The sequence below is a fragment of the Lottia gigantea genome, assembly GCF_000327385.1.
Source record: "Lottia gigantea unplaced genomic scaffold LOTGIsca_207, whole genome shotgun sequence".
NCBI lineage: Eukaryota > Metazoa > Mollusca > Gastropoda > Lottiidae > Lottia > Lottia gigantea.
Window position 1 is genome coordinate 133,136 of NW_008708442.1, and position 27,956 is coordinate 161,091.

Below are 27,956 nucleotides of genomic sequence, written 5' to 3' on the forward strand. Positions count from 1 at the left end.
ATATTAACAACATTATATGATGGTCTTTTTATCTGTATTCTATCGCCATAAACAAAAACAAATGGTTGACATATTGTGTTTTATATAACCACAACCAAAAATTTCAAAAAATTATTTTCAAGTTTCTATTTGCGTCAATAATTATGGTTTCGCTGTTTCAACTTTTGAAATAATATTGTTAAAGTCGTGTTTGTAATGAGTCTTATTTACAGAGATACTACCTCATAGAATGGACATAGAATGTCTCCCAAAACATATCTGTTGGGGCAGCGACCGAAAAATATCGTGCACAACCCGAAAACAAAATGCAGGTAAAATTCGTGAGCTAATTTCGGGCAAACCTGCCTTCCCTCCCAACTGGCCTTCGGTCCCCACACCTATCGTAGCCTACCCGGTGTCATAAATAATTACTCGATGATTGCGTAGTTTGAGAAACATTTAACCTACTTAGTTTAATGGATTTATCGTATAGAGGGATACTGATATACAGTTATGGCACTGAGTAGATCAAAGATGTTATAGCCTACTTTTATTGCTCAAGTTTGAAAATCTAAATTTTATGCTCATTCTAAGAGGTGTAGGCTATTCCAAAAAAAATACAAACCAGGATTTCTTATTTGTGAATTTATGTTGTTGACGTCGTGACGACTTCATTCATTTAATGCCTTTGAAAATTGAAGAATTTTAAAAATACAGTCTATATATGCTGTTTGGCTTGAATAAGAAAAAAATCGCATGAATTGTAGCTGGATAGCCTAGCCTAATCCTACATTATTATTTTTTGCATTCAGATTTCAGAAGATGACGTCAAACAGTAATCATGGTGATATGATTTTGGCGGGATTACAAATACTGTATGAATCGGGAGAACTAACTGACGTGACATTACAATCTCCAGATTCACAACTCTGTTGTCATAGAAACGTCTTAGCTGCATGTAGTCCGTATTTCAGGTAAGCATAGCACAAGAAAATGCATAATTAATGAATGCCGTAATGAATGGAGAAGCTCATATCACACGCAACATAAAGAATACCCAACATAAAGTAATCTGATTTCCGAATATGGCATTTTGTGGATGTGTTTGAATTCATATGCTACTGATATTTTTTCCAGAGCCATGTTTACCATGAAACTAAGAGAAACTGTGGAACAGACAGTAGAACTTCACGATATTGGTCCTGGCATACTGCCAAATATTGTCCGCTTCATCTACACTGGACAAGTGAGCATAAACCACTCGAATATCCAGTCACTTTTGATAGCAGCTAATATGCTGCAGTTGGATTCCCTGTCAAAATTGTGTATTGATTACGCATCTTCGAAACTTGATATCGAAAACTGTGTGGACGTTTATAACTTGGCGGACTTCGTTAACTTAAGCGACCTTAAAGCCTTGTCGAAAAAGTTTATTTATGAAAATTTTGATAAAATCAGCGAGACAAACGCTTTGTGTAATGCCTCGTCAAATTTTATGATCGAAATGCTCTCTAGCAATGACATAATCACAGAAAAAGAAGAAACTGTCTACAATCTTTTAGAAAAATGGATCGTGTGCGATCACGACAAACGATCCACGTTTTTCCCGCTCTTATTTCAATATGTCCGTCTGCCCTTATTGGATGGGTCATTCATCTCAAAAACTCTTGCCTGCAGCGAGTTAGTTACATCGAACGAACGCTGTTGCGAATTGCTTAATTTAGCAACACATGCAAAGGGAGATGGCAACTCAAATCAGAATGCCGAGTTACGAAAGGGTATGTGCAACAGACCTTTACTCATATTTTCAGGGGGTTCAATTTCAGAGCGCTCCCGCTCCTTTACGTGCTTTGACACTGAAACACACAAAAGTTACATTGGTGTAGAACAGCACCCTACTTTCGATGCCAAGTTTAAAATCGAACATTTTCAACTGATAGTAGGAACAGACAACTCCATACTATTCCTTGGTGGCGCTTGGAAAGAGGCACTTCAATTTGAAGGCATTGAAGCGCTAAACGACGTTTTGAAATATTCTCAAAGAGACCGGAAGTGGATATATTGTGCACCGATGACGCATGGTAGATGTTCCTTTGCGTGTTGTGCGTACGAAGATCGGATTTACGTTTTCGGAGGAAAGGACAGACGTCATAACGGACATGTTCTCGACCAGTCGGAGTTTTATGCCGTGGAATCTGACCACTGGCAAACGATTCAGTCCATGCCTGTTGGAATCAGTCACCAAGCCGTGACCGTATGGAAAAATTATATTTACACCTTTGGGGGTATCGACGATGAAAATGCTTATTTAAACACAGTGCTTGTGTACTCTGTTTTTAGGGATACATGGTCATTAGTGCCGACCGAACTGTCGCGTCCAAGAGCAGACTGCCAGGCGTTCACCTTCAAAGACACTATCTTTGTATTAGGCGGCGCAGACAAGCATGAAAATCAGACTAATATCGATGTATATGACCCAGAAAAAAATCGGTGGAGCGAGGGACAAATTTTCCCAGACGATCGAAAAATCATGGCGATTACTAAATACAAGGACGCGATATATGTGTGTGGAGGATTTCGTCAGTTAGGAACTCGACAAGGCTATCATCGTCGAACAAGGACTGTAGAAACTAAAGATTTGTATAAGTACGATATTAAGAATGATGTCTGGAGCTGCGAAGCGAAGATGATACCTGTAGCCAATAATGCATGTTGTACTATGGCCCTGGTAAACATGAATTTTTTGACGGAATACATCTGAAGTCATCCATGGGAAGCTTACAATGAGAAGGATTATAAACCATATACCCAAATCCTTCACTGTTAGGTGCCCTCACGGTAATCAATCAAGTCAGTTAGATACGATTTGTTAGGCACACTTTCATTTAGACTTCATTAACAACGACAACGTCATCTTTTCCACTCAAATCTACTAGACTAAATCCCTTTAACAACTTACAGTACTTCGTAAAAAAAAGTAACATCATATTTTCCACTCAAATATTTAGGTATAAGTTGAAAGATGTAAAATGACAAGAGATGACAGTAAGACATCACTATTGAATTAAAATAAACCATAAATCGCCCTGTATCGTGACTGATAGGGCGTGTTAGTTTTAACCACTTTACATTTTTACTTATCACCGAGTGAAAATTTGGTTCTTAAAGAAAACGATATTGTAAATCAGATAGGGCTCCCATTGTTTTGAACTCATAGAATCGCATTGTCTATGATCTCCCCTCCTCTTCATTTAGATAATGTGTTCGGCAACTCCCATTGTGAGCATTGTCATTGTGCCAACAAACCACACATTTCTGTTTACTTTTGTTTTCCTTTTCAACTGCTGACTTATATTAAAGGGATTGTTAAGAGGTTTTCTAAAGAGTTGTGTATTTAGTGGATAATGAACAATTTCAATAAATTAATTTTATATCAGATTTCTGCGGTTCTAACAATTCCACTAAAACTAGACGTTTTATGACTAAACTATCACACGAATTGATGTTGATATAAGAACATTTGCGATAGTGACATAGAACCCTTAGTTTTAGTGGAATTGAAGGACCACAGACGTCTGATGAAAAATCGGAAATGGTGATTATCAATACCAACAGTGTTCCCAATTAAGTACACAATTATTTTTAGAAAATCTCTTTAAAATCCCTTTAATTCAATATAGTGATCTAAATATTTTCTTTGCAAAAAATGCTCAAGAGCTAACCATATTACTTTTCAGAATAAAAATTCGACGTCAATTACAATTTAGCATTTTTCACTTTAAACTGACGGATCGACATTCTCGACATGTATTTGATAGGTCGCTTATTGTTTAAATTGAATTATGACATAGTTAAAATTCAGGAATTCTGTATCAATGGTTAAAGATCGCTTGACTAGAATACACTTGGGCAGCTTTCCGGCAGCGAACTCTTCCAGTTTATCTGGAATCAAACCATATTTGACCCTTTAATAGCTGTGCATCTTACTCTATCACCCTCGAAAAGTATTCATACCTTGAGGGGTACTTTAGAATATTTGAAATGTATTGTTAATGTATTATATGAGCATTAAAAATTCACGAGTTTTGCATCACTGTCATGGCCAAGTTGAAGAATCCGAAGACAGACACCCCGTTGTTGCACCTTGGACCTGAAGGTTAGCTGCCACCTCGAGTATAGTGTTAGGGGATACCAGGAGACAGAGTATAGTGTTATGAGGAACTAAGAGATAAGTATTTAGTTTAAGGGAGTACCAGGAGATAAGGTGTAACGTTAGGAGGTACCAAGAGATAGGGTTTAGTGTTAGGAGGTACCAAAAGATAGAGTATAGTGTTAGGAGGTACAAGGAGATAGGGTATAGTGTTAGGAGGTACTATGAGATATGGCATAGTGTTAAGAAGTACCGGTTTGGGTATCAAGTTTTTTTATAGATTAATTTTCGTATTGAAGTCGTGAACAGTCCAGACTAGGTTCCGTAAAAAAATCTCACATAACTATTTTACGACATAGCGTTTTCAAATAAATAACTTTTCTTTTTTGTTTTTCTACGTCGTCACGTCATATATCTTGACATGATTTGTAAGTACTCCGTTCGTTATGTCAAATTCTGACTTGGAACCTATCCGTCACTCGTCCTTCCGATCGCACGCCAGATATAAGAAGACGAGACGAAATAAAAAATATTTATTAGGTATAAAAAGCACGAATAGGAAAGGGTTATTACAATACTCAAGGATTTAATTTTTCGTTTTAAAGGTAAAATTTGCCTTTTTATTAAATATTAGCCTACATATTAACATAGGAATGAAAGGATTTTTTAAAGCTTATTTCAGATTTGTGTTTATTTATGGCCACTGAGTTTTGCGTCTGCCCTCATTTCAGCTTTTGGTGGCTGGCTTTTTGTTAGTTATTGAATGTATTTACATTGTTATGAAATTACAACAGGGGCCTAGAATATCTTTTAAGCCAAGAATTGTGTTTTTTAAGCTAAAAATTAATTTGTGTAAGCTAAAAATTTAGTTTGTAAGCCAAGGATTAAGTTTTATAACCCAAGAATTGGGTTAAGTAATTCGAGGATTTTAGAAGCCAAGGAAAGGTTTGTACGCCAAGATTTTGGTTTTGTAAGCCAAGAATTAGTTTTTGTAAACCGAGGTATTGTAAGTCAAAAATTAGGCTAAGTAATCCCTGGATTAGGTTATGTAAGCCAAGGATGAGGTTTTGTAAGCCAAGGATGAGGTTTCGTAAGCCAAGAATTGGGTTTTGTAAGCCAATTATTAGGTTATGTTAGCCAAGAATTGCGTTTTAAAAGCTAAGAATTAGTTTTTATAAACCAAGGATTAGGTATTGTAAGTCAAAAATTAGGCTAAGTAATCCCAGGATTAGGTTAAGTAATCCCAGGATTAGGATTTGTAACCCACTATGAGGTTTTGTACGCCGAGAATTAGGGTTTGAAAGCCAAGGACTAGGTTATGTTAGCTAAGGCTTGAATATTAGGTTTTATTAACCAAATTAATGGTGAGAGACAAAAATGGTGTTTTCTAAGCCAGAGATAAGGTTTTGTAAACCATGATTAGGTTCTAATATCCAGGCATTAGATAATTTGAGAAAATCATAAGGTTTTCCAAAACAACAGCTATATTCTGTAAGAAAGACAAAAGTTAACCTTTATTTCCAATTAACCTTTTTTTTCAATTAACCTTTGATTGAAGAGAATTGAACGGCCGATTTTAATTCTAGTAATAGCTGAAAGTGAGCTAGATCATGCGACAGGACAAGTTTAGACGACCTATAATCGGATTAGTTCGACCGATCGTTCCTTAGTCCCAGAAACGGGAATTTTTAGCAAAGTTTATTAGTAGTTGTGCTCATCGTCGAAATTTAAGCCTTCAAATCAATTATTGTCCAAAAGAATGGGCGTTTGAAAGATGAAACGGCGATTAATCTTTTCTTTAGAATTATAGGAAGGGAAAGCAAAGTTTTTAGTTGAAGTATATTTGAAGGGATTATGTGATTTTCGTGCAGTTCTAGTACCCGAAGCCTATTTATATATATTCAAGATCCAAATCTAACCCAAAGACGAACCATGGCTTTTAAGTCGTTATCAAACACGAAAAAACACACTTGTAACACGATTCAAAGAAACAAAAAGATAGAGCGTTGTCGTTAATTCTTGAAACATAATTTATTATTTTATTAAAACTCCATTAAAATGCTTGTCACGTAATGCGACGCGGAAGATATCGTGACGTTAAAGAGGATGTATGCACAATCTTTGACTTACACTTAATGGCGATGTTTATTGTATGCTGGAAGCTTCGTTTTATACATTGACTGCAATAGTCACCTTCTGTGTATCACGAACTGCAGGGATTTGGTTGGATTGTACATATACAATACAGTCAATCGTAGTTAACAGAAAGACTGTAAACAATAACCCACTTTGTTCACAGTCTATCTGCTATGATTGTATGTATTGAAACTATTGCAGTCAGGGTATAAGACGAATCTCGAAATATATTGACATTGTAAAGATGTTAAGGAGTATGCATAAGATTTGGGTTGGGGCAGGGGCCAGAAGAGAGGTTAACCCAGCTCTGCCCCACTTTCAAATTTCTCATAATTGTACATAGTGAAGGAATTACCTGTTGTCTAGGCAATTATTTGGCTCCTATTCAGGCCCCTGACCGAATGATTCATACAAAGGTCTCTGTGGCACACATCTAGCAAATGCTTAGTTTTGTTTATTTTCAATTTCAGACACAAATATGAAGATCACGTGGTGCTGTATGTTGTTTCTTGTAGCGGCAGGTGCGTATTACTTCCATGATCTATTCAACTTTTTAATGTCAAGCATCTTTTAACTTTTAATATCTTGACTACAATAGCATTTCTCTTTATCATAGAATGCAGCGAATGCAGTAGGATTGTACTCAAAGCAAAAAGCAGTCGATCAGAGCCCTTGACATACAGACTGTAAACATTTCGGCTTATTATCTCAGACTTTCTGTCTAGGCCTGTGATTGGCCGTAAACAACTGTTAAAATAGTTCTTAATACATCAATTATAGAGTGATATAGAAATACCACTGTTAGAATAGTGCTTTAGACACCAATTATAGAGTGATATAGAAATACCACTGTTAAAATAGTGCTTTAGACACCAATTATAGAGTGATATAGAAATACCACTGTTAAAATAGTGCTCAATACATCAATTGTAGAGTGATATAGAAATACCACTGTTAAAATAGTGCTCAATACATCAATTGTAGAGTGATATAGAAATACCACTGCTAACATAGTGTTCAATACAACAATTTTAAAGCTATATAGAAATACCACTGTTAAAAAAGCACTCAATGCCTCAATTGTTGAGCTATATAGAAACACTGTTAGAATAGTGCTCAATACAAAAATTTTAGAGCCATATAGAAATACCACTGCTAAAATAGTTCTCAATAACATTGCAGAACTATATATAAATATTAAACAGAAAATGAAACATGTTGTTACTATATATTAAAACAGAACATGAAACATGTTATTACTTAGCACTTTCTGTTCTAATATTTCTATTATTTTATTTATGTCAAATCTCTATAGATCCGTATAACACCAGGTACCATTGACCCCTCTCTAACACCAATGCTGTTATGATTCTTCGGGAACACCTAATGTACTTTGCGAATGGGTCAATTCGACATTTCTATCAAAGAGTTCAGATCGTTTCATTTTTGGGTATTGGTCTACATTGATATGCGATTATATATTATTATGTTATATCTTTTTCAGTTTCTGGACAAACTGCCTTCGACCCTTTCGCACCCGCAGGAAACCCACAGCCTCCTGCTGATCCAAACTTGGTCAACCTCCAGAGCTCCTTTTCCACCCAACTACAAAACCAAAATCAAAACTTGCTGAACCCAAATGTAATTGTAGCAAGTAACCCAAATTTTCCCCAAAATCAAAACCCAAATTTGATAAACCCAAACAACCCAAATATGATGAACCCAACTGATCCCAATATGATGAACCCAAACAACCAAAATATGATGAACCCAAACAACCCAAATATGATGAACCCAAACAACCCAAATATGATGAACAACCCAAATATGATGAACCCAAACAACCCAAATATAATGAACCCAAACAACCCAAATATGATGAACCCAACTGACACAAATATGATGAACCCAACAGACCCAAATATGGTGAACCCAACAGACCCAAATATGGTGAACCCCACCGACCCAAATACAATAAACCCAATGAATGACCCTAACCTAGGGGGCGCAACAGTGCAAAACCAGAACCAAAATCAAGCCATTCAGCTTACACAACCTCAAGGCAGCATATTACAAAACTTTGCTATGCAGCAACAGCAACAACAACGGCGGCAGACCAATCCTATGCAGCAATTAATGTATATGATGTTGTGGGCTGATTTATTTTAAATCCGACATTTGCTGGCCGACATCTGTCAAAAAGTGATTTTCTGAGGACCGGAAAAGACCAGCAAGCTCGAGATAAATGTAATTGGGAAAAAGCCGCAAATCTACGATGTATTTAATCTTTATTTTAAGCAGCTTACTTCAATCAATTTAGATCTAAAGACATTTATGCTAGAGATGAGTTCACAACCAATCAACCTGCTGTCAACAGTGTTTTTATTATCTGTATTAATCGCGTTATGAGGTCCACCGTCGTTGATACCATGCACAATTGTCATTAAATAGATGGGACAGTGAATCACTTTATCCAAATAGCTTAGACATTTTTCATACGGGTTGACCGTACTTGTATATTATTCACATGTGGGTGTGTTCACGCTTACAGATTTACAAATAAAGAAATGATTAAAAGGTTATTTTAGAATGTGTTAATTGCCCTTTATAAAAAAACAACTGATACCAAGGGTATCTATTATGTATTTAAAATACGAGGCTTACCTGCTAGAAGGAATCATGGTAGAACTATGTAATAGTGTCGGACGTGTTGAAGAATCAGAACAAACAAGCGTGATGTAAGGATATCATTTTTCTAAAACGAATGAAGTTATCCTCAACAATGAAAAAAAAAAACGAAACGCAATATCTATAAAGATTGATATTGAATATATTCAAATGGCTCAATGATTTGTTTTGTATATACTGCAATCATTATGTTGTATGACTTATCAATTCTATCTATTTTATAGGGGTTGTAAAGAGGTTTTCTAAATTCTTTATGTGCATCGGAGACACTGATAAAATCAATTTTCACTTTTCAAATTTTCAATCAGGCGTCTGTGGCTCCTGCAATTCCACTAAATCTAGGTAATTGATGACGTCATTAATCGCAAAATATGCTTTTTCACAAAAGGCCTTTGTGATCTGTGACGTCATCAAACACATATTCATTTTAGAAAACCTCTTTGTAATCCCTTTAAGATATTTTGAAAAAAAAAATTCAGGGCTGTCTGGTGAGTGGTTCATACACCTATATTGGCCTACTACCCATAACAGTTTTCATCAATGTGGTTGGCATACAAAACCTTTTTCTCTTGCGATATTTACTTTCCATATATATTTAACATAAATTCCATAATGTAATCAATTTGTACAAATATAATAGTTTTAATATGCTATTTAAACTTGTTAAAAGTCTGTGTTTGTTTTTGTTTATTCCATGTAACCTTTGATCAACTTCTAATATTGTATGGAGGGTATACTACTCACATAACTTACCACCCTTGATACTATATGATTAGGATACTCACATAACTTACAACCCTTGATACTATATGATTAGGGTACTCACATAACTTACAACCCTTGATACAATATGATTAGGATACTCACATAACTTACAACCCTTGATACAATATGATTAGGATACTCACATAACTTACAACCCTTGATACAATATGATTAGGATACTCACATAACTTACCACCCTTGATACTATATGATTAGGATACTCACATAACTTACAACCCTTGATACTATATGATTAGGGTTCTCACATAACTTACAACCCCTGATACAATATGATTAGGATACTCACATAACTTACAACCCTTGATACAATATGATTAGGATACTCACATAACTTACAACCCCTGATACAATATGATTAGGATACTCACATAACTTACAACCCCTGATACAATATGATTAGGATACTCACATAACTTACCACCCTTGATACTATATGATTAGGATACTCACATAACTTACAACCCTTGATACAATATGATTAGGATACTCACATAACTTACAACCCTTGATACAATATGATTAGGATACTCACATAACTTACAACCCTTGATACAATATGATTAGGATACTCACATAACTTACAACCCCTGATACAATATGATTAGGATACTCACATAACTTACAACCCCTGATACAATATGATTAGGATACTCACATAACTTACCACCCTTGATACTATATGATTAGGATACTCACATAACTTACAACCCCTGATACAATGTCATTGATGTGGATAGTGTCTGGATTGTAGAGCCTAAGTATACTAGGCTTATACAGTAAAAACATTTTATTTAGAGGAGTTGGTTTCACCATGTAGCTCTTAAAGGGGCGGTTCGCCATCCATATGTCCAATAGTAACAGTCTCAGAAACAGAATTTTGTTTAACTAAGCTCATCAATAATAACTAATAGTGTGCGCAGCTCGCTTTCGATATTTTAGCCTTCAAGTGGATGTGTTTGTTCAGAATTATTCGCGTTTGAAAGTTAAAAGACGACTCGACTCCGTTCATATTTAGAAAAGAGATATAAAGAAATAGACAGTGAAATATGTAGTTTGAGGTATATTTGAGATGATTATGAGATTTTCGTGTAGTTTTAGTACTGTACATGTATTTCTGAAAACTATTTACATAAATATATTTCATATTCATGACCCGAATCAAGCCCAGAAAATCGAAAACCATGGCCTTTAAGTATTTGGTAAATCGAGATAGGTACAAATACATTAAAAACAAGAGGTGAAATTTGCACATTTATTCACAAAACTATAAGTTACGATATGAAAGGGATAAATTAAACATTTTTATTAACATAACAACAACTCCATCTGACTAAATAGTCATGGAATGGGTCTTAACTGGTCGCCTTTAGCAGTTTTACAACAGAAAAAGAGACAAAGCAACAATTTAAAAGCACTTAACGCATTAGACCGAGGCCGTTATATTTCTTTGAAGAATCGGCAAAATTTAGGTATCCGATTCGACACACACAAACTAAGTTTTGATCAGCGGTGATCGGATAAAACTTGTGAGCATAAAATCGAATATAATCAATGCAGTAACATCACCAATCTTCTTATTGTGTGTTTAAGATTTTTAAATTACAAAGGTCTGTTTTATTTGGGTCGATACAAAATAAAACGCACGAGCAAGTTTCAAGAAAGGACACCTTCTTTAGATATCCAAGCTAGATTTTAAGTTTATATTTGTCTACTTTGTTATGGATTTCACACTTCCAATTTTGTGTCTTTCTTTCAAATTTTTAAAATTCCTCAGATTCCCATGATTCACTGCTGCCTCCTGCACCACCGACCATCATTAAAAGAGCTGGATCAATACCTCCAAACATTCCACCAGCGGCTCCCATTGTACCAGCTGCTCCCATTGCACCAGCTGCTCCCATACCACCAGCTGCTCCCATTCCACCAGCTACTCCCATTCCACCAGTTGCCCCCATTCCACCAGCGATCCCCATACCACCAGCTGAGCCCGCTACAGCCGCAGCAGCTGCAGCAGTTGCAGCAGCATTCGATTCAGCGTTAGATACTACATTGTGTGTGCTGGCCATCCATTGATAACGCCCTCCTTGAGGGCTTGTGGAGTCTGGGATCCATTGGTAGTATCCTTGACTGGAACCACTTCCAGCTCCAGAGGAGGATACCCAGACGTATTTCCCTTGTCCTGATGCATCAGTGATCCACTTCCATTGTCCGGCGCCAGTTCCAGCTGAACCCGCTTGACCTAAGCTGCCAGCCTGTCCAAGACCAGCTGCAGATCCCACAGATCCTTGGTTATAGAAAGCGTTCGTGGCTGCTGAACTAAGTCCGGAAGACTGCCAAACATATTTTCCCTTACCAGAGGCATCAGTGACCCATTTCCATGATCCTTGGCTGCCTGCCCCTCCGACTTGTCCAGTTGATCCTGCTTGACCTGTACCGCCTTGACTACCAAAAGCACCACCTAAAGTTCCGTATTGGCCAGTCTGGGCACCACTGGCGGTTCCGTATTGGCCAGTCTGAGCACCACTAACGGTTCCGTATTGGCCAGTCTGGGCACCACTGGCGGTTCCGTATTGGCCAGTCTGAGCACCACTAACGGTTCCGTATTGGCCAGTCTGGGCACCACTGGCGGTTCCGTATTGGCCAGTCTGTGCACCACTGGCGGTTCCGTATTGACCAGTCTGAGCACCACCTACGTTTGAGCCTCCGGACATACCAGCTTGATTCAACCATGTGCTTAATGCTGCACCAGTCAATCCTTGTTGAGTCGATCCAGATCCTGTGGATAACATACCACTGAGCATGGCAGGGTTGAATTGAACACCACCTGGTAAAGGCATTGCCCCTGGCATAGGCATAGAAGGGAAAGGCATAATATTTGGCATAGATGGGAAAGGAATTGGTTGCTTATATTGGTTAGTTCTGATGAAGTATTGGTATACTGGTTTTCCATTGTCATATCGCACAACTTCTCTGGAAATCTGGTAGTCCATTGTTCCGTTGACGTTAAATCCGCCTTGTGGGAATTGTGGTAAAGGCATTGGAAACCTTGGCATGTTTGGTCCAACTATAAAAGGACTTCTTCCTCCAAACATACTGTTCATCATCTGTTGGGTCATCATGGATGAGGACGAGCTGCTCTGAGAACCGCCTTGGGAGCTTCCGCCAGTACCGGATACTTTGATGTTCATAATTGGTGCTGGGAAGTTGACGCCTTGTGGACGCATGTTCCCCATGAACTGTAAATCATTTAACCAGTTTCCGGAACTACCCATCGATCCGCTGGATCCGCCCCAGGATCCGCTTGATGAACCCCATGATCCACTTTGAGATCCGCTGCTTTGAGAATTCATCCCTCCAGAGCTTCCAGTTTCTGCACCCCATCCGCCATTAGAAGATTTGGTCCATTTGAGTATCAGTGGATTGAATGGCAAGGTGACTTTAAATTTACCAGAAGATGTTCCGGAAGTGGCGATGTTACCACTTCCAGCTTTGCTTCCACCTAAAAAGGCATTCATCATTGCATTTGTGTTACTGGCACCCATTCCACTAGTACCTATACCACTGGCACCAATCCCGCTAGCAACCATACCATTAGCGCCCATTCCACTAGCACCCATGCCGCCCCCACTAGATCCACTGCTACTCCATTGAAAATTCTGCTGACCAGATCGGAAGTTCATTCCACTTCCAGGAACTACTTCGACAGCTGCAATATAAAAAATAAAACTAGTGTTACAGATATAACAGATATATCCACTAAGAACTCAGCCTAATAATGCCCTTGCAACATGTATTTCAGATACATAATCGTCATCTGAACAATTTGTTTCTGAAAATGATGTTGCTTTCGAAAGGAATCCAACCGAAAAATGACCGAAAGATAACAAAAAGCTGTTCCGTTATTTTGGGGCTTTTTCGTATTATACATGTATTCACTTTATGTGCCGATGTACACAACAAGTTTAAAAACCTTTGCTAACCACGACTCGACGCTTTTTCCTCTCACTGACAGTAGAAACAGACCTGAAAGATCTGAATCTATATCCCAATCTCATTTCAATGTAAGCTATTATGAACTTCGCCTTATATCTTGACTTCAAAAGCCATTATTCTTGTATTATGAAAGTTTGTAAATGCGGTGATTTGATTGGATTGCACGGTAGCGAATACAGCCAATCACAGAATATCTTTATAAACAATAAACCATAATGTTTACAGTCTTTTAGTTGAGAGCTTTTGAGTAGCTGTATTCGCTCACGTACAATCCAAACAATTGCTGCATCTACACACTTCTTTGATACAAGAATAATGGCTATTGCAGTCGAGATATGAGTTCGTAATAGTTTGACATTGTGAAGATGTGTCGGGCCTAACTATGGACCTCCAGGAAGACGAAGAGAGTAATATAAATACAAACCATTACAATGACAGCTAGTCTTATTGAAGATTTGAGCAGCTGGACACATTCTTAAGGTTTCTTTACCATTGACTGTTTCATAGTAGGAGAACGGGTTGACAGGATTTTCACGCCTGTTACATTCTGGAAATAAAACACACAGTGAGCAAAACGCAGAGATAAGCTAAACGCACAGATCAGCAAAACACACAGAACGCAAAAACTTTGCATCAGAAAGTCAAAACCCAGAGGTCTATTCCAAATATCGGAAACTATTACATATTTCTAACGTGGGTCCCTTTAGAACATAAACCTCGTATTTGGAAATGAAATTCACGGAGTTTTACTTCCTACTCTTCTGCACCTCATTGGGTTAACAAAAACAGGAAATGCCATGCAGTGTGCAATCAGCTTGCACGTAACAGTTTGAATAAAACATGAACAAAAACGCGAAACTCTATACGATCCTCTCAAAGCTTTTTGATTGGTTAACATTCAAGGTTTCAAACGAAGCTGAATATAATGAACCACGGTCCAATCTATTTTTGTTGTGGGGGTGTGGTTTAGAAAACGATGATCAAAACCAAATGTAAGCTTACTAATTCTTTCGTAGAGGAAATCGTGTAATTTTGAATTATCAAAGAGTTTACAAACGATGTAAAACAAGAATTACCAGATTTCAGAAACTTGATAATTAATCTTTTTTTCATATGATTAACATTTTGCCTCGGGTCTATATTTCCTATTTATGGCTTCCGGTGAACATTTATTCAAATTTTAGAGTTTTACACTTGATAACTGGCTGGGTTCTATCAGCAATCTATATCACATTAAAAAATGAAAACTTGCTCCGGGACTAGCTGTTTCTATCTATGACTTTCGGTGAACATTTGTTCAAATCTTAATTTGAAATTTCTCTGATTTAAAAACATTTGCCTTAATAACGAGTGACGTCTCTCAATCTCAGCTTTGATTATCACATTTCAAGGTGGAAATTTGAGGTCCAGTTCGTAAAATTAAGTGCGAAAAACTACCGTAGAAGGATTTAGGATTTACTATTGAAACAACAGTTTCGCATAAAACGTCAGCATTTATTGATAGTCAATGTAAAAAAGTAACAATTATACGATTTGCGATCATTTTCTATCTAAGGATTGTTTTTGAGAAACACGGTTCAGGCCATCATTAACATTTGTTCATTGTAGATTGACAGGGTGTCATATTATCATTCTACACAATAATACGGATCGTTCATCTAACTGCTAATAAAACAAATATTAACACGGCCATATTCGTTTCTCTACCCTCTTTTCAACTTCGGATCGACCGCCCAAAGTTTGTTGTGGGCTGTTACCCTACTGATCGAAAACAAAACTACTTACGTGAATGTCCAGCACAAAAAACTTCAGCAATCAACACTCCTAGAATTAGTACTGTTAAACTTGTCTTTATTACCATTTTAAAATTCTGAAATTAACAATTAGAATTCCGTGTTTATTTTCTTTTGACCTAAAAATTGGAATTCTAACTCTTCAAAATTTCTGTACATTTTTCTAAATCGCAAAATGAGTATTTTTTCCATTTTGTGGATAACCTTGCAATAATATTCGCTAAAAATACTCATCTAAGCAAAGTTACGATTTATTCCACGTCTAACCGTTGCTTTCACAATTCCACATTTTCGTCATTAGAGAATAATGACCTCCCTTGGTAGACCAAACGTTGGTGTAAAAGGATAGTGATTGGAAATCGGCTTCCATTGAATTATCGGAAGTTGTTGCAGTTTTGCATCACCCCCATATTCCTTAATATTCACACTCTTCCGTCCAGCTTTAAAACGGTTTTATTTTTCCGGTAAAGGCGAAATGGAAATGGAATTCACATGTCATTTTAAATATTTATGAATATTCTGATGTAAGGTGTAAGGATTATAGAAAAAATTCTTTTCATTCATAATGTGTTAATAATAAAAAATTGCACACTGTCCCTTATAAGAAAGCAACCAAAATTCTGAAGAAAAAAACAAACTAATTGTAAAAACTTGCCTGGTGTTCTAGAACTGTTCTATTACTGGTAGTAACTCGAAAATGAGCCGAAACTTGAATGAAATTTGGTTAAAAAGGATGAATTTAAAGGATTGTTAAACCTGTTCTGCGTCTCGTCTTGCAACCTTCTCTTTCATCTTAGCCGAGATATAGTCGTCATCTTTTCCGCGACTGGCGACCTCTCCCTTCATTCCTATCACGAACAAACACCCTTTATTCGACTGGGCTTCATCAATTAACGTTATTTCCAAAACTAGTTCTTGGCTTAAAGTGTGTCTGTGCATGGTGGAAAATTGATGCTTTTCCTCAAATGGTTGTCATGATTTTCATGTCTCATGTATTTCTGTCTGTTGATTGCAAAATCGTGCAGAAACATCAGCTTTGATATAAAATTAAATGGAGTTTTACATCCTATTTCTATTTGTTGATTGGGTTGATAAATCCTCACAATGTCAAGCAATTACAAACTTTATCTTATACCTCGACTTCAATAGCCATCTTTATTGTAGCATGGAATGCAATGTTTTGATTGGATCGTTCGCTTGTGAAATCTATTCCGTCAAGTTGTTGCATTTACAAACGTATTTTATACAAGTGTGCAGTCAAGGTATAAGATGAAGTTCGTAATAGCTTGACATTGATGGGATTATTGAAGACAGACAACTCTTTGCAGTGTGAACATAAAACTGCCCGTTCACCAAGCACAGCTAGCTTGATGGACAGAATAATTTCGAATGACATTGTCTAATGAAGAAAACTTTGCTTCAACGTCACCATTAGCCTAAACCTTTTTTATTCACACTTTAGGCGATCTTTAGCTTTCAGCAAGGGTTGTAAGAAGAACGTACCTCGCTCCCCTAGGAACCTGTATAGAATACAACAAACAAATGAACGGATGGTGTCACATCAGAAATAATATGTACAAAAATGTGGCGTCAAAAAAATTCAAAATGTCTGAATAATGTATCGAATTTGTAAAATCTGAAATTAGTGATATTTGAATGTTTGACGAATAGAAATTGATGAAGAATGAAAATTTCAGACGTAAAAAACTGGGACATTTAAAAATTTGTGACGCTTGATTATTTTTCAAATTAGAAAAAATTAGAATAAAATTGCCCCGTGTTTCTACTATTGTGTCGTTTTTCAATTTATAGCCATAGGCTTGTTTGTTTGTATTGTGCATTTCTCACACTAACAACCACGCTTAGCCTATATATTTTGTAGTTTCACGACTGTAATTTTTCTCATCCACGGCATCCTGAAAATCGGATTCCAGGGAAAGATCAATCGCAGAACGACACCAGTTGCCAAGAATTACAAAGGATTGAAAAGAATATGAATTTTATTTGTGAAAAAAGGGAACTTTAATTGAAAATATAGCAGACGATAAATTCAAAATTCATGTACACGACAAGTGAGTTTTATTGAAATCCGAAGTTAATAGCCTATATCTATAAGATAGATGGACAAGTTAATCGTGGCTTTGTTTTTCGCAAACCAGACACGTTCAGTTGTGTCCATGTGAAACCATTTGTCACTCGATGTGCTTCTTACATATTTGGCCTACATATAGGGTTAATCTCGGCCAACGAAAGGGTGTGATGATGTCACGCAGTTTAACTCTTTCTTTTCCGGTTGGTTCATTCAGTGAGCAAAAGAAGATGTTTTATAAGTGCCATGATTACTAGATTCTTTCAATATTGACTACAGCTCATCTGATGATGCTAAATTTCAGCCATAAGGGTCCCTTTTCAGAATAAAATATGATGTTTGGTACGTCGTAAAGGATAAAATACTACGCATCCTGGAAGTATTCCAGATATTTACTCGAATGTCCGCATAATGATTATAAAGTGACTTCCGGTTGTGTCATATGAAGTAAAAGAGTATTTCATAAATAAAAGAAAGAGAAAGAAAGAATTATATTTTATAAAACGTGGAATCGCAATTAAGGTCGTTGACTGGTTCGGTTTATGATTTGAAAATATGGAATTATTAAACATTGATTTCCTGAGACTGGTTGTGTATTTTATAAAGATTTTATGTTCTCAGACAATTTGACAGCCCTTCAAACAAGTCATGAAAATTGTATATTTCAAACCTTCAACATAAGATTAAAAAAAGATTATTGGATCAATTATAAAGCGAAGAAACTATTTTTTTTCAGGTTTTTTTTTTCGTTTTGACGGAAAAAATTTTTGCAGGGGCCAAACTAATTGGAATTTTCTAAAAAAACATCCTCTTCCTTATGGAATAAGCTTTCTAACAGGACCAAGTTCGTCTACTTCACACAACAAATGACTGTTTAATCTTCTATTAAACTAGGCAGATTGTTATACTCGAAATTTCTACTAAAACTAACCAGATACATAAATTGTTGTATTTATTTTCTTTCTATATTATTTAAATATAAATCAATAATGATTATCTCTATTAAATACCCGAAAATAAATAATTAATTAACCAATGTGTTGAGCGACAGTGCAAACAGCCTTAATTTTGCACCGTCAGACAGCGACACGTTCCCTTTGCTTGCGAATCATTTTTTAGTCTTTTGATTCAGTATCCCGTTCATTTTGTTTCGTTTATTGTTGTTTTCTAAAGCTAGACTAACACAGTGTCCCAACAAAAGGAAATTGCCACGCTTTTGTTCACATCCCTTGTTTAGACTCCCGCCACGTGCAATTACGTAAGCTGATTTCCAATAACAAGTACACCAGGCCGAGTAGTCTCGAAACGATGTCCTAGAATCAATGTTAGATGATAAGAACCTAGGACATCCTAGCGGTAAGATCGTTTCGAGAACACGTGGCCAGAGTCATAAGTAAACAGTTCTTCGTTCACAAACACCAAAAAGTAAAGCAGAAGTCTTTCACAAACAGATAAACAGCTTTGTTTACGTTGGTGCTTGTTATGCCTTGGAAGCCTTCTCTTTTTACTCCAATTTGCCATTTTCTATTGATATTGACTTCAAGGGCCTGTGGCACAGGCAACCCACTTAATGATACTTTCTACCAGATGGCTTTTTGGTCAAAGCCCTTGGAATTGATCTTTCCCGAATTATCAACACCCCTTTTCAGATGGGTCGACTGGAATTACGAGTGAAGATAACTTATTCACTGTCATCGTACTTTCACACGCCGAACGAGATTAAAACCCATAACCACCAGTAAAGTAAATGCCGTCCTATATAACAAACACTCTAACAAACCTTACAAAAGTTGGACGTAAAGCTCCATTTCGATTTATTTCATTTACATGCAGGTTAATGGGTTTAGGACTAGTGTGGGTTTGATTGATAGGTACCGTGATTTGAAACATAATTAGAAGTACGGCTAACCTCTGTGTTATTCTGTTTGAATCGAATTAACCCCAATTTCATACAATAGACATTATTTCATTTGGTTTATTTTGTATGCAGGAATGCCTTAACAACAGCATATCTTTCATTGGCTCAGTTCAGGTCCAATGGGAAGATACCAAATGTCCCATTGTATATCTATCAAAACCACTAAGTTACAATGAATACAAAGAAGATTTTACAGTTAGTTTTATAAATATATCTTCGAGACAATTCCACAGGTTACTTTCCTTGATGGGGGTTTAAGGTTTCCTCGTTTATGCTTGGTGCTACTTGTTGCTGGTGCTTCATACATGTATTGTTGTTTTGACTCGGTGTTATATTTTGGAAGATGGAATTTTGTTTGTTTCTATTGAAAATGATTGAAAAGAAGTTTTCTGGCCTTCCTGTCATTGGAGGAGGGAGGGGGGCTTAGCTTTAGCTTCTATTGCTATAGTGATATGATAACTTAAATAAAGTGGTTTGGAAGGAAACACAGAAATTGGACTCTATTCCATTTCAATATTGAAAGGCCTTTACCATGGACATCATCAATATGGGGTTAATCCCCCCTTCTTTTGGAGAAAATTAAGTCAAAGATGCAAAACTGGGCTGTTTTCTGAAGGCTTCGATTCATTACTGAAATAACAATTACATATTTATACAGATATACTTTAGAATGCATCAATTCAAGGTCAAATTTCAAATTGAAATGAAAGCAACCCCAAATCCCCACTCTAGTAAAAATTCCGCGGACGCCTTTGACTTTACTAAAAAGCAAAAAACGACCGTGGCCATACTGATAAATATTTCGGGGGTCAAAAGGACACAGTATGTGGATGAAGAAAACACATTGTTTACCAAAATCAATTTTTGAATAAAGACAATCTAATCAACAATTGATCAATTTTTATTGTTGTTTTGTTGACCCCAGACAAAACGACCTGAGGTGTTTTTCTTTTAACATAAATGTTATTACACTTATAACTAAATAAGCTTAATTTCAGCATCCTGTATCACATTTCAGAGTCAAAATCAGACTTCGTTAATATCACATTTCAGAAGGTGGACCCTTCTCAAACCCAAAGCAAATGAGCTAATGGCTCAGTACCAGTGGTGGCTGCAGAACTGTGGGTATAAAGAGGGTGTTGGATCCGCCTCTGCTCTGTGCATAGGGTATAGTTCGATTATGGGGCTTTCAAACAATGGTTGTAAACAAATGGAGGTCGCAATATTTGAAAGAGCAATTTCCTACATCACGCACTATTAAAATGCATGGAGGACAGTTAAAATTTTGACCATTAGAATGGATGACACACAAATTGATAATTTTGGTAAAATTGGTTTGCACACCGAATTGTACCCCACTTTATTTCTTTACGAATTAGCCCAAAATATGTGTTTGAATGAACCTAATCTATTTTCAAAGCCCCCCCCTCATTTTGTCATTACCCTCTATACGTATCCCAAATCTCCAGAGACCTAGAACTCATTTTCATTTTAGTTCCAAACTGTCCAGTTTGCTGGTGTTCAAGGTCAATAGCTTCAAGCAATCTCAAATAAAGAAAATACAATGATTTAACGGCCTTTGTTTGTTTATTTTACAGTCCTTTTTGGCCAAATCTTGCATATTTTTCAGCGAAAATAATAGATTGTTTACGCGCAAAATTTCATTGTAAACAATGAACGAAATGGTATAAATACAGGTGGTCTTATCAGAATCAAACACTACAATTCGATTTCGCACTGCAAAGAACAACTAACAGTTTTTTAAAAGTATAACTGCTTTCGATACTGCTTCAAAATGGTTAACACAGTGGTTGTTGCTTTGTTCGTTTTAGTCGCTGTGATCACAGTCTCCGATGCACAAATTGCAAGTAAGTGTTGTTTTGAATTTCAATTGAAAAGGAACAGTTCAGGATCTATTGGACCAATGAAACATTAGTCTCAGTAATAGTATTTACAGCTCATCGATATTTGGTTCAACCTTCAACACATATGTCCAGATTTATATGAGTTTGAAATTGAGAACAAAAATATATGATCACAAAAATTGACAAATCTGTGTACAAAAGGATAAGGAATATCTTACACATAAATATTATTTTTTTAAGATTGCCTGTTCTTTTTCTTTACTTATGTCTTAGCTGATATATACATAAACATTTTAATTTATTTTGTAGATTGTTTAACTACTGTTGGATGTGGGGGTGCGAACCGAGGTTTCTGTGACCCCACTGGAGCCGTTACCCCCGGAACTGGAACCTGCAGATGTTACCGGGGCTTCTATCTCAACCCCACTAACCCTACTCTTTGCCAAGGTAAGAATTACCAGATATAGTCGAGAATAGATATTCTACCACAAGACAGTCGACTGCTCAAGTTAATAATTTGAATCATCGGTGGATGTGAAGTTATATATTAGCTCGACTATTAACTGTGATATGTTAAAAGTTTTACGTCCTATGTTTTTACTATAATTGGGTTATTATTTGCGGGAAACGTCATGCAGGTTGCAATGAAGAAAAGTTATACCTGGACAGCGGCATTAACCTTATTATATAAGGAATATCCCGGGACGCGTGTTTTAACTGAGATACTGTGTTTAGGTTTAAATCAAGTATGATTTACATCCACGATGTCGACCATATAACTTGTTCTGTTACAGATATAAACGAATGTATCGTATATCCCTGTGGTAGAAACATTGGCCGAGTTTGTATTAATACCATCGGTAGCTTCTATTGTCAATGTAAGTAAAAACCAAATTAAATTCATGATATTATGAAGTTATAGTTTAAATCAAATAATAGGAGAATTCCCTGAATCCACTTTTCATAGTAGTTGTGTGGTTGTGAGATATTCATATCATAGTTTTTAAAGAGTTAGTTGTAAGTCAACCAAAAATTGTGCTTATATTCCTGTTACAATCAAAGTATCCGAAACTGGCTAGTCTTTGCCGTAACTAATAATGTATGTCTTTCTTTTTTGCAGACAATAGTAACAGCTTCCAGAATTTGTTAAACTATTACTATATTTCCGAACTCTTGGACTAATGCCGTTAAAGTGGAATTTCATGAGAAAAAAAACAACAAAAACAACAAAAACCAGCAGAATCAAATCTCAAGTTCAAGGAAATGAACTGGAAGTTTTCAATCAATATTTCTTATCTTAATTATTCTAAAGAAATGGGATAACATTTTGAAATTTTGAAATCGAATGACGTCATCTTGTTTTATATTATATATGTAAAATATTAATACATGTATGCTAGACTTGTTATGTAATGTTGTATTTGTATATTAAGTGTAAAATATTAATACATGTATTCTAGATTTGTTATGTAATGTTGTATTTGTATATTAAGTGTAATATATTAATATGCTAGATTTGTGATGTACTGTTGTATTTGTATATTAAGTGTAATATATCAATATGCTAGATTTGTGATGTAATGTTGTATTTGTATATTAAGTGTAATATATTAATATGCTAGAATTGTTATGTAATTATGTATTTGTGTAAAACATTATTGTATTGTGATTTCTTTTTGTATGTTGTAGTAAAATAGTTAAAATTAAAAAGAAATGTTTTAGTTGCGATATTGTTCGAAACATCTACCTCTATTCGAGCCTCTGAAAGCTATTTCGAAATGTGTCCTTTGGAGTAGAAAAACGGAAAACGCAGAAAAACGTGATCACATTTTAGGTGATTTTCCGCACCTTACAAGGTGTGTTATTTACATCAAGATGTTGAAATGAAAGTTCTATAAGATATTAAGATTTGAATTTTTATTATTCAATTAAATCAGAAAAAAATGAGATCCAAATTGTAGAAAATAATAAAAATGTATAGAGATAGATAAAAAAAGAACAAGAAATAAAAAAAAACGAAACATAAGAATTGAATTTGGAAAAATAATAGGGTTAAAAGTATAATAGTCATCTAATATTTCAATTTACAAACTGATAGAATATCAACTATCTGTTCTGTAGCTATGTTTTAACGAAAATCGGATGTTCCGATTCTACATTCAAATCAAACGTGGTGGTGAAGGTTATGATAATCTTTAAGAGTCCATAAAATGTTTATTTTCGTTTGTCAGCAAGAAGTCGCAAGAGACTGTATGGAATGGGCTGCTGTTGTTGACGTTGACGGAAGGCAGAGCATGCTGAAAAAGAGGCGGAGAAGGACTTCAATTCAATTTTAATCATAAAATACTCAAAGTTAGGAAAATTATTTATTTCATGCGAGAGCTTGACATTGGTCTTGATTTTTGATATGGTTAGACCTCGCATTACGGAGAAACATTATATTTAGAAATAAATGGGATCGAATTCTGTACAGAATATATTTAAAATACTTACGAAGACAAGAATAGGTTCCCAAGAAATTACAACATCCTGTTTGCTGATTACAAAGAGTATCATATTCTACACATTCATCGATATCTTGAAACAAAACAAAAAACACTCTAGTGACGTATTGAATGGAGGGTCCATAGGTGATTGGGGATGGGGGGTCTTTTGTTCAGTCATCGATATCACTCAAGTTACGGAGTAATCCGGAACATTTGCGCCTACTCTGATAGATATTTTGACATTGATTAGCCGCCGACATCTTTCAAAATAGCAATCAGAGGCTGGAATAGAGGTAGATGTCTCCGTCTAGTAATATTGATCTGGATAGTCTGAGAAAACAGTTGATGCGAGACAGTTTTACTTGCCATAATGATAGTTTCTGTAATCCGATTGGGTGCCAAGTTTGCATCATTGGAAGACAAAAAAAGTGAAAAAATGGAATGCAGTTTCACGTCCCACTCTTCTGTCGCTAATGAAGATAGACTTACCAACACAGATTCTGGGAGTACCGGATGGTTTATAACCTGGTTCACATTGACAAACTGCCTGGTTTAAAGCATTTACCGTACAGAATCCATTGATACATGTAACAGTATCACAAACTGAAAGACAAAATAAATACAATTGATATATACATACTTTACAAAATCCAAGCTAAGAGTGGAAACGGGTTTCCGTATCTAATCTTCACCTGTGTTGCTGCTTATAGAAATTACACAGTACCCTTCAGTAGTTATTGCTGGATTGCTCTACTAGGCTTTCGCCATACCTAACGCTTTTCTTTAATTACAGACTTACTATTCGTCGGATTTTCATTTTAAACATTGATTGTTGGATGGAGACAAATATTTATCTTTTTGTGTCCTATCAGTCACTTCCACTGAAAGTCTCCAATCACTATCAGTCGAAAGGATTCTAAAAAGTAGCCTATTAATACTTACCACTGACTCCTTGACCTTGAATAACGACAACGCCAACTACGGAGAAGAAAACAGTTACTAATGCGTTCATGTTGATTTGATTTAAATCGTCGAATTGAAACTTCGTTGTTGCTTAGAAATGCTTCTGTTACTATTAGATATCTTAGCAGTTTACGAATGCTAGTCTAACCCAAGTATCTCCTATTTATACACTAAATCTATACCAGTTTTTGTCTTTCGATGTGTAAACAAAAATATTTTTAATTACTATATCTAATTACTAATTATAATGTTTTTGATATTGGGTCAATGAGTCAATGGTTTAAGTTAATTAAGATTTCAAAACAAGATTTTTTTTCACCAATGAACGTATCTTGAGAATTGCAGAGTTGGAGTTGATTCTGATATCTATTCTTCTTTGCATTCTATTCATTCCATTCTTAAATTTGACCCATGAGCGATTGTGTGGCACATTAAGTGCAATAAAGATTTTTAATTTGACGAAAATCGTGGAGTACTGGATGGTTTATATCCTGGTTCACATTGACAAACTGCCTGGTTTAAAGCATTTACCGTACAGAATCCATTGATACATGTAACAGTATCACACATTGAAAGACAAAATAAATACAATTGATATATAGATACTTAAAAAAAATCCTTGTTCTTGGTGGATTGCTCTACTAGGCTGTTGTCATACCGAACGCTTTTCTTTAATTACAGACTTACTATTAATCGGATTTCTATTCTAAACATTGATTGTTGAGTGAAGACAATTATTTATCTTTCCTTGGGCTATCAGTTAATCCACTGATACATTTCCATTGCAAACCTACCATTAGTTTTCATTCTGAAACTTGATACGTTTAGCCGACAATGAGCGTTATTGGTTCGTCGTGAATGTAAATATTTAGACGACTTATATTTCTTTATGAGCTATATTTGAAAGGGAAATTCCATAAAACACGCACTATTAAAATGGATGGAGGACAGTTAAAATTTTGACCATTAGAATGGATGACACACAAATTGATAATTTTGGTAAAATTGGTTTGTACACCGAATTGTACCCCACTTTATTTCTCTACGTTTTACCCAAGCCTAAATATAATCTATTTTCAAACCCTCCCACCCTCTCATTTTGAGACCGCCACTGAACCGGAGACGAAGAGGTCCGTTTAATTTTTAGTTCCAAACTGTCCAGTTTGCTGGTGTTCAAGGTCAATAGCTTCAAGCAATCTCAAATAAAGAAAATACAATGATTTAACGGCCTTTGTTTGTTTATTTTACAGTCCTTTTTGGCCAAATCTTGCATATTTTTCAGCGAAAATAATAGATTGTTTATGCGCAAAATTTCATTGTAAACAATGAACGAAATGGTATAAATACAGGTGGTCTTATCAGAATCAAACACTACAATTCGATTTCGCACTGCAAAGAACAACTAACAGTTTTTTAAAAGTATAACTGCTTTCGATACTGCTTCAAAATGGTTAACACAGTGGTTGTTGCTTTGTTCGTTTTAGTCGCTGTGATCACAGTCTCCGATGCACAAATTGCAAGTAAGTGTTGTTTTGAATTTCAATTGAAAAGGAACAGTTCAGGATCTATTGGACCAATGAAACATTAGTCTCAGTAATAGTATTTACAGCTCATCGATATTTGGTTCAACCTTCAACACATATGTCCAGATTTATATGAGTTTGAAATTGAGAACAAAAATATATGATCACAAAAATTGACAAATCTGTGTACAAAAGGATAAGGAATATCTTACACATAAATATTATTTTTTTAAGATTGCCTGTTCTTTTTCTTTACTTATGTCTTAGCTGATATATACATAAACATTTTAATTTATTTTGTAGATTGTTTAACTACTGTTGGATGTGGGGGTGCGAACCGAGGTTTCTGTGACCCCACTGGAGCCGTTACCCCCGGAACTGGAACCTGCAGATGTTACCGGGGCTTCTATCTCAACCCCACTAACCCTACTCTTTGCCAAGGTAAGAATTATCAGATATAGTCGAGAATAGATATTCTACCACAAGACAGTCGACTGCTCAAGTTAATAATTTGAATCATCGGTGGATGTGAAGTTATATATTAGCTCGACTATTAACTGTGATATGTTAAATGTAGTTTTACGTCCTATGTTTTTACTATAATTGGGTTATTATTTGCGGGAAACGTCATGCAGTTTGCAATGAAGAAAAGTTATACCTGGACAGCGGCATTAACCTTATTATATATATTCTACCACAAGACAGTCGACTGCTCAAGTTAATAATTTGAATCATCGGTGGATGTGAAGTTATATATTAGCTCGACTATAAAATGTTTCCCGTTGTCTTCAGTCAATTGATGTGTGTGTCTTAGAGGGTGTTCGAGTCAGACGACTTGAAATCATTGATCCAGCAGTTCGATTTTTCAGTCATTAAATTGCTGGCTTGATCTGCAAATTCACAAGTCCACAAGTAACGATTTCTACACGATCGCTTATAATTGGCCAAACTGTATAGAATAATAACTGTGATATGTTAAATGTAGTTTTACGTCCTATGTTTTTACTATAATTGGGTTATTATTTGCGGGAAACGTCATGCAGTTTGCAATGAAGAAAATTTATACCTGGACATTGACATTAACCTTAGTATATTAGGAATATTCTGGGGCGCGTGTTTTAACTGAGGTACTGTGTTTAGGTTTAAATCAAGTTTGATTTACATCCACGATGTCGACCATATAACTTCTTCTGTTATAGATATCAACGAATGTATCGTATATCCCTGTGGTAGAAACAGTGGCCGAGTTTGTATTAATACTATCGGTAGCTTCTATTGTCAATGTAAGTAAAAACCAAATTAAATTCATGATATTATGAAGTTATAGTTTAAATCAAATAATAGGAGAATTCCCTGAATCCACTTTTCATAGTAGTTGTGTGGTTGTGAGATATTCATATCATAGTTTTTAAAGAGTTAGTTGTAAGTCAACCAAAAATTGTGCTTATATTCCTGTTACAATCAAAGTATCCGAAACTGGCTAGTCTTTGCCGTAACTAATAATGTATGTTTTTCTTTTTTGCAGACAATAGTAACAGCTTCCAGAATTTGTTAAACTATTACTATATTTCCGAACTCTTGGACTAA

At 35.7% G+C, this 27,956-nt stretch overlaps 6 protein-coding genes across 6 annotated transcripts; 4 read left to right on the forward strand and 2 right to left on the reverse strand.

Moving 5' to 3' along the window:
* Positions 1-807: 807 nt before the first annotated feature.
* Positions 808-2,548, forward strand: LOTGIDRAFT_63855 (hypothetical protein; the record flags this gene model as incomplete). Its single annotated transcript, XM_009053976.1, has 2 exons — positions 808-953; positions 1,117-2,548. Coding segments are annotated over 2 exons (1,578 nt in total), but the record flags the coding sequence as incomplete, so codon positions are not given.
* Positions 2,549-8,007: 5,459 nt separating this feature from the next.
* Positions 8,008-8,157, forward strand: LOTGIDRAFT_143533 (hypothetical protein; the record flags this gene model as incomplete). Its single annotated transcript, XM_009053986.1, has 1 exon — positions 8,008-8,157. A coding segment is annotated over one exon (150 nt), but the record flags the coding sequence as incomplete, so codon positions are not given.
* Positions 8,158-12,197: 4,040 nt separating this feature from the next.
* LOTGIDRAFT_143536 (hypothetical protein) lies at positions 12,198-12,422 on the reverse strand (the record flags this gene model as incomplete). The annotated part of the gene is made up of 1 exon (XM_009053987.1): positions 12,198-12,422. A coding segment is annotated over one exon (225 nt), but the record flags the coding sequence as incomplete, so codon positions are not given.
* An 8,834-nt stretch (positions 12,423-21,256) lies between these two features.
* Positions 21,257-23,103, forward strand: LOTGIDRAFT_239215 (hypothetical protein). The gene is made up of 4 exons (XM_009053988.1): positions 21,257-21,400; positions 21,707-21,844; positions 22,192-22,275; positions 22,518-23,103. Exons 1-4 carry the CDS (start codon positions 21,328-21,330, stop codon positions 22,577-22,579), a joined length of 357 nt encoding a protein of 118 aa, XP_009052236.1. The 5' UTR covers positions 21,257-21,327; the 3' UTR covers positions 22,580-23,103.
* A 192-nt stretch (positions 23,104-23,295) lies between these two features.
* LOTGIDRAFT_239216 (hypothetical protein) lies at positions 23,296-24,969 on the reverse strand. Its single transcript, XM_009053989.1, has 4 exons — positions 24,826-24,969; positions 24,373-24,486; positions 23,891-23,974; positions 23,296-23,694 (listed from the first exon to the last, which is right to left on the reverse strand). Exons 1-4 carry the CDS (start codon positions 24,893-24,895, stop codon positions 23,612-23,614), a joined length of 351 nt encoding a protein of 116 aa, XP_009052237.1. The 5' UTR covers positions 24,896-24,969; the 3' UTR covers positions 23,296-23,611.
* A 1,324-nt stretch (positions 24,970-26,293) lies between these two features.
* LOTGIDRAFT_174648 (hypothetical protein) lies at positions 26,294-27,956 on the forward strand (the record flags this gene model as incomplete). Its single annotated transcript, XM_009053990.1, has 4 exons — positions 26,294-26,366; positions 26,673-26,810; positions 27,569-27,652; positions 27,895-27,956. 4 exons carry the CDS (start codon positions 26,294-26,296, stop codon positions 27,954-27,956), a joined length of 357 nt encoding a protein of 118 aa, XP_009052238.1.

What these genes read in the sequence shown, in the direction of transcription:
- LOTGIDRAFT_239215 (XM_009053988.1), top strand. Translation starts at nt 21,328, where the DNA reads ATGGTTAACACAGTGGTTGTTGCTTTGTTCGTTTTAGTCGCTGTGATC. An exon ending in CTCCGATGCACAAATTGCAA is followed by an intron (nt 21,401 to 21,706) that starts GTAAGTGTTGTT and finishes TTTATTTTGTAG; the next exon opens with ATTGTTTAACTACTGTTGGA. An exon ending in CGGTAGCTTCTATTGTCAAT is followed by an intron (nt 22,276 to 22,517) that starts GTAAGTAAAAAC and finishes TCTTTTTTGCAG; the next exon opens with ACAATAGTAACAGCTTCCAG.
- LOTGIDRAFT_239216 (XM_009053989.1), bottom strand. Translation starts at nt 24,895, where the DNA reads ATGAACGCATTAGTAACTGTTTTCTTCTCCGTAGTTGGCGTTGTCGTT. An exon ending in TACTCCCAGAATCTGTGTTG is followed by an intron (nt 23,975 to 24,372) that starts GTAAGTCTATCT and finishes TTTTGTTTCAAG; the next exon opens with ATATCGATGAATGTGTAGAA. An exon ending in GGGAACCTATTCTTGTCTTC is followed by an intron (nt 23,695 to 23,890) that starts GTAAGTATTTTA and finishes CCTCTTTTTCAG; the next exon opens with CATGCTCTGCCTTCCGTCAA.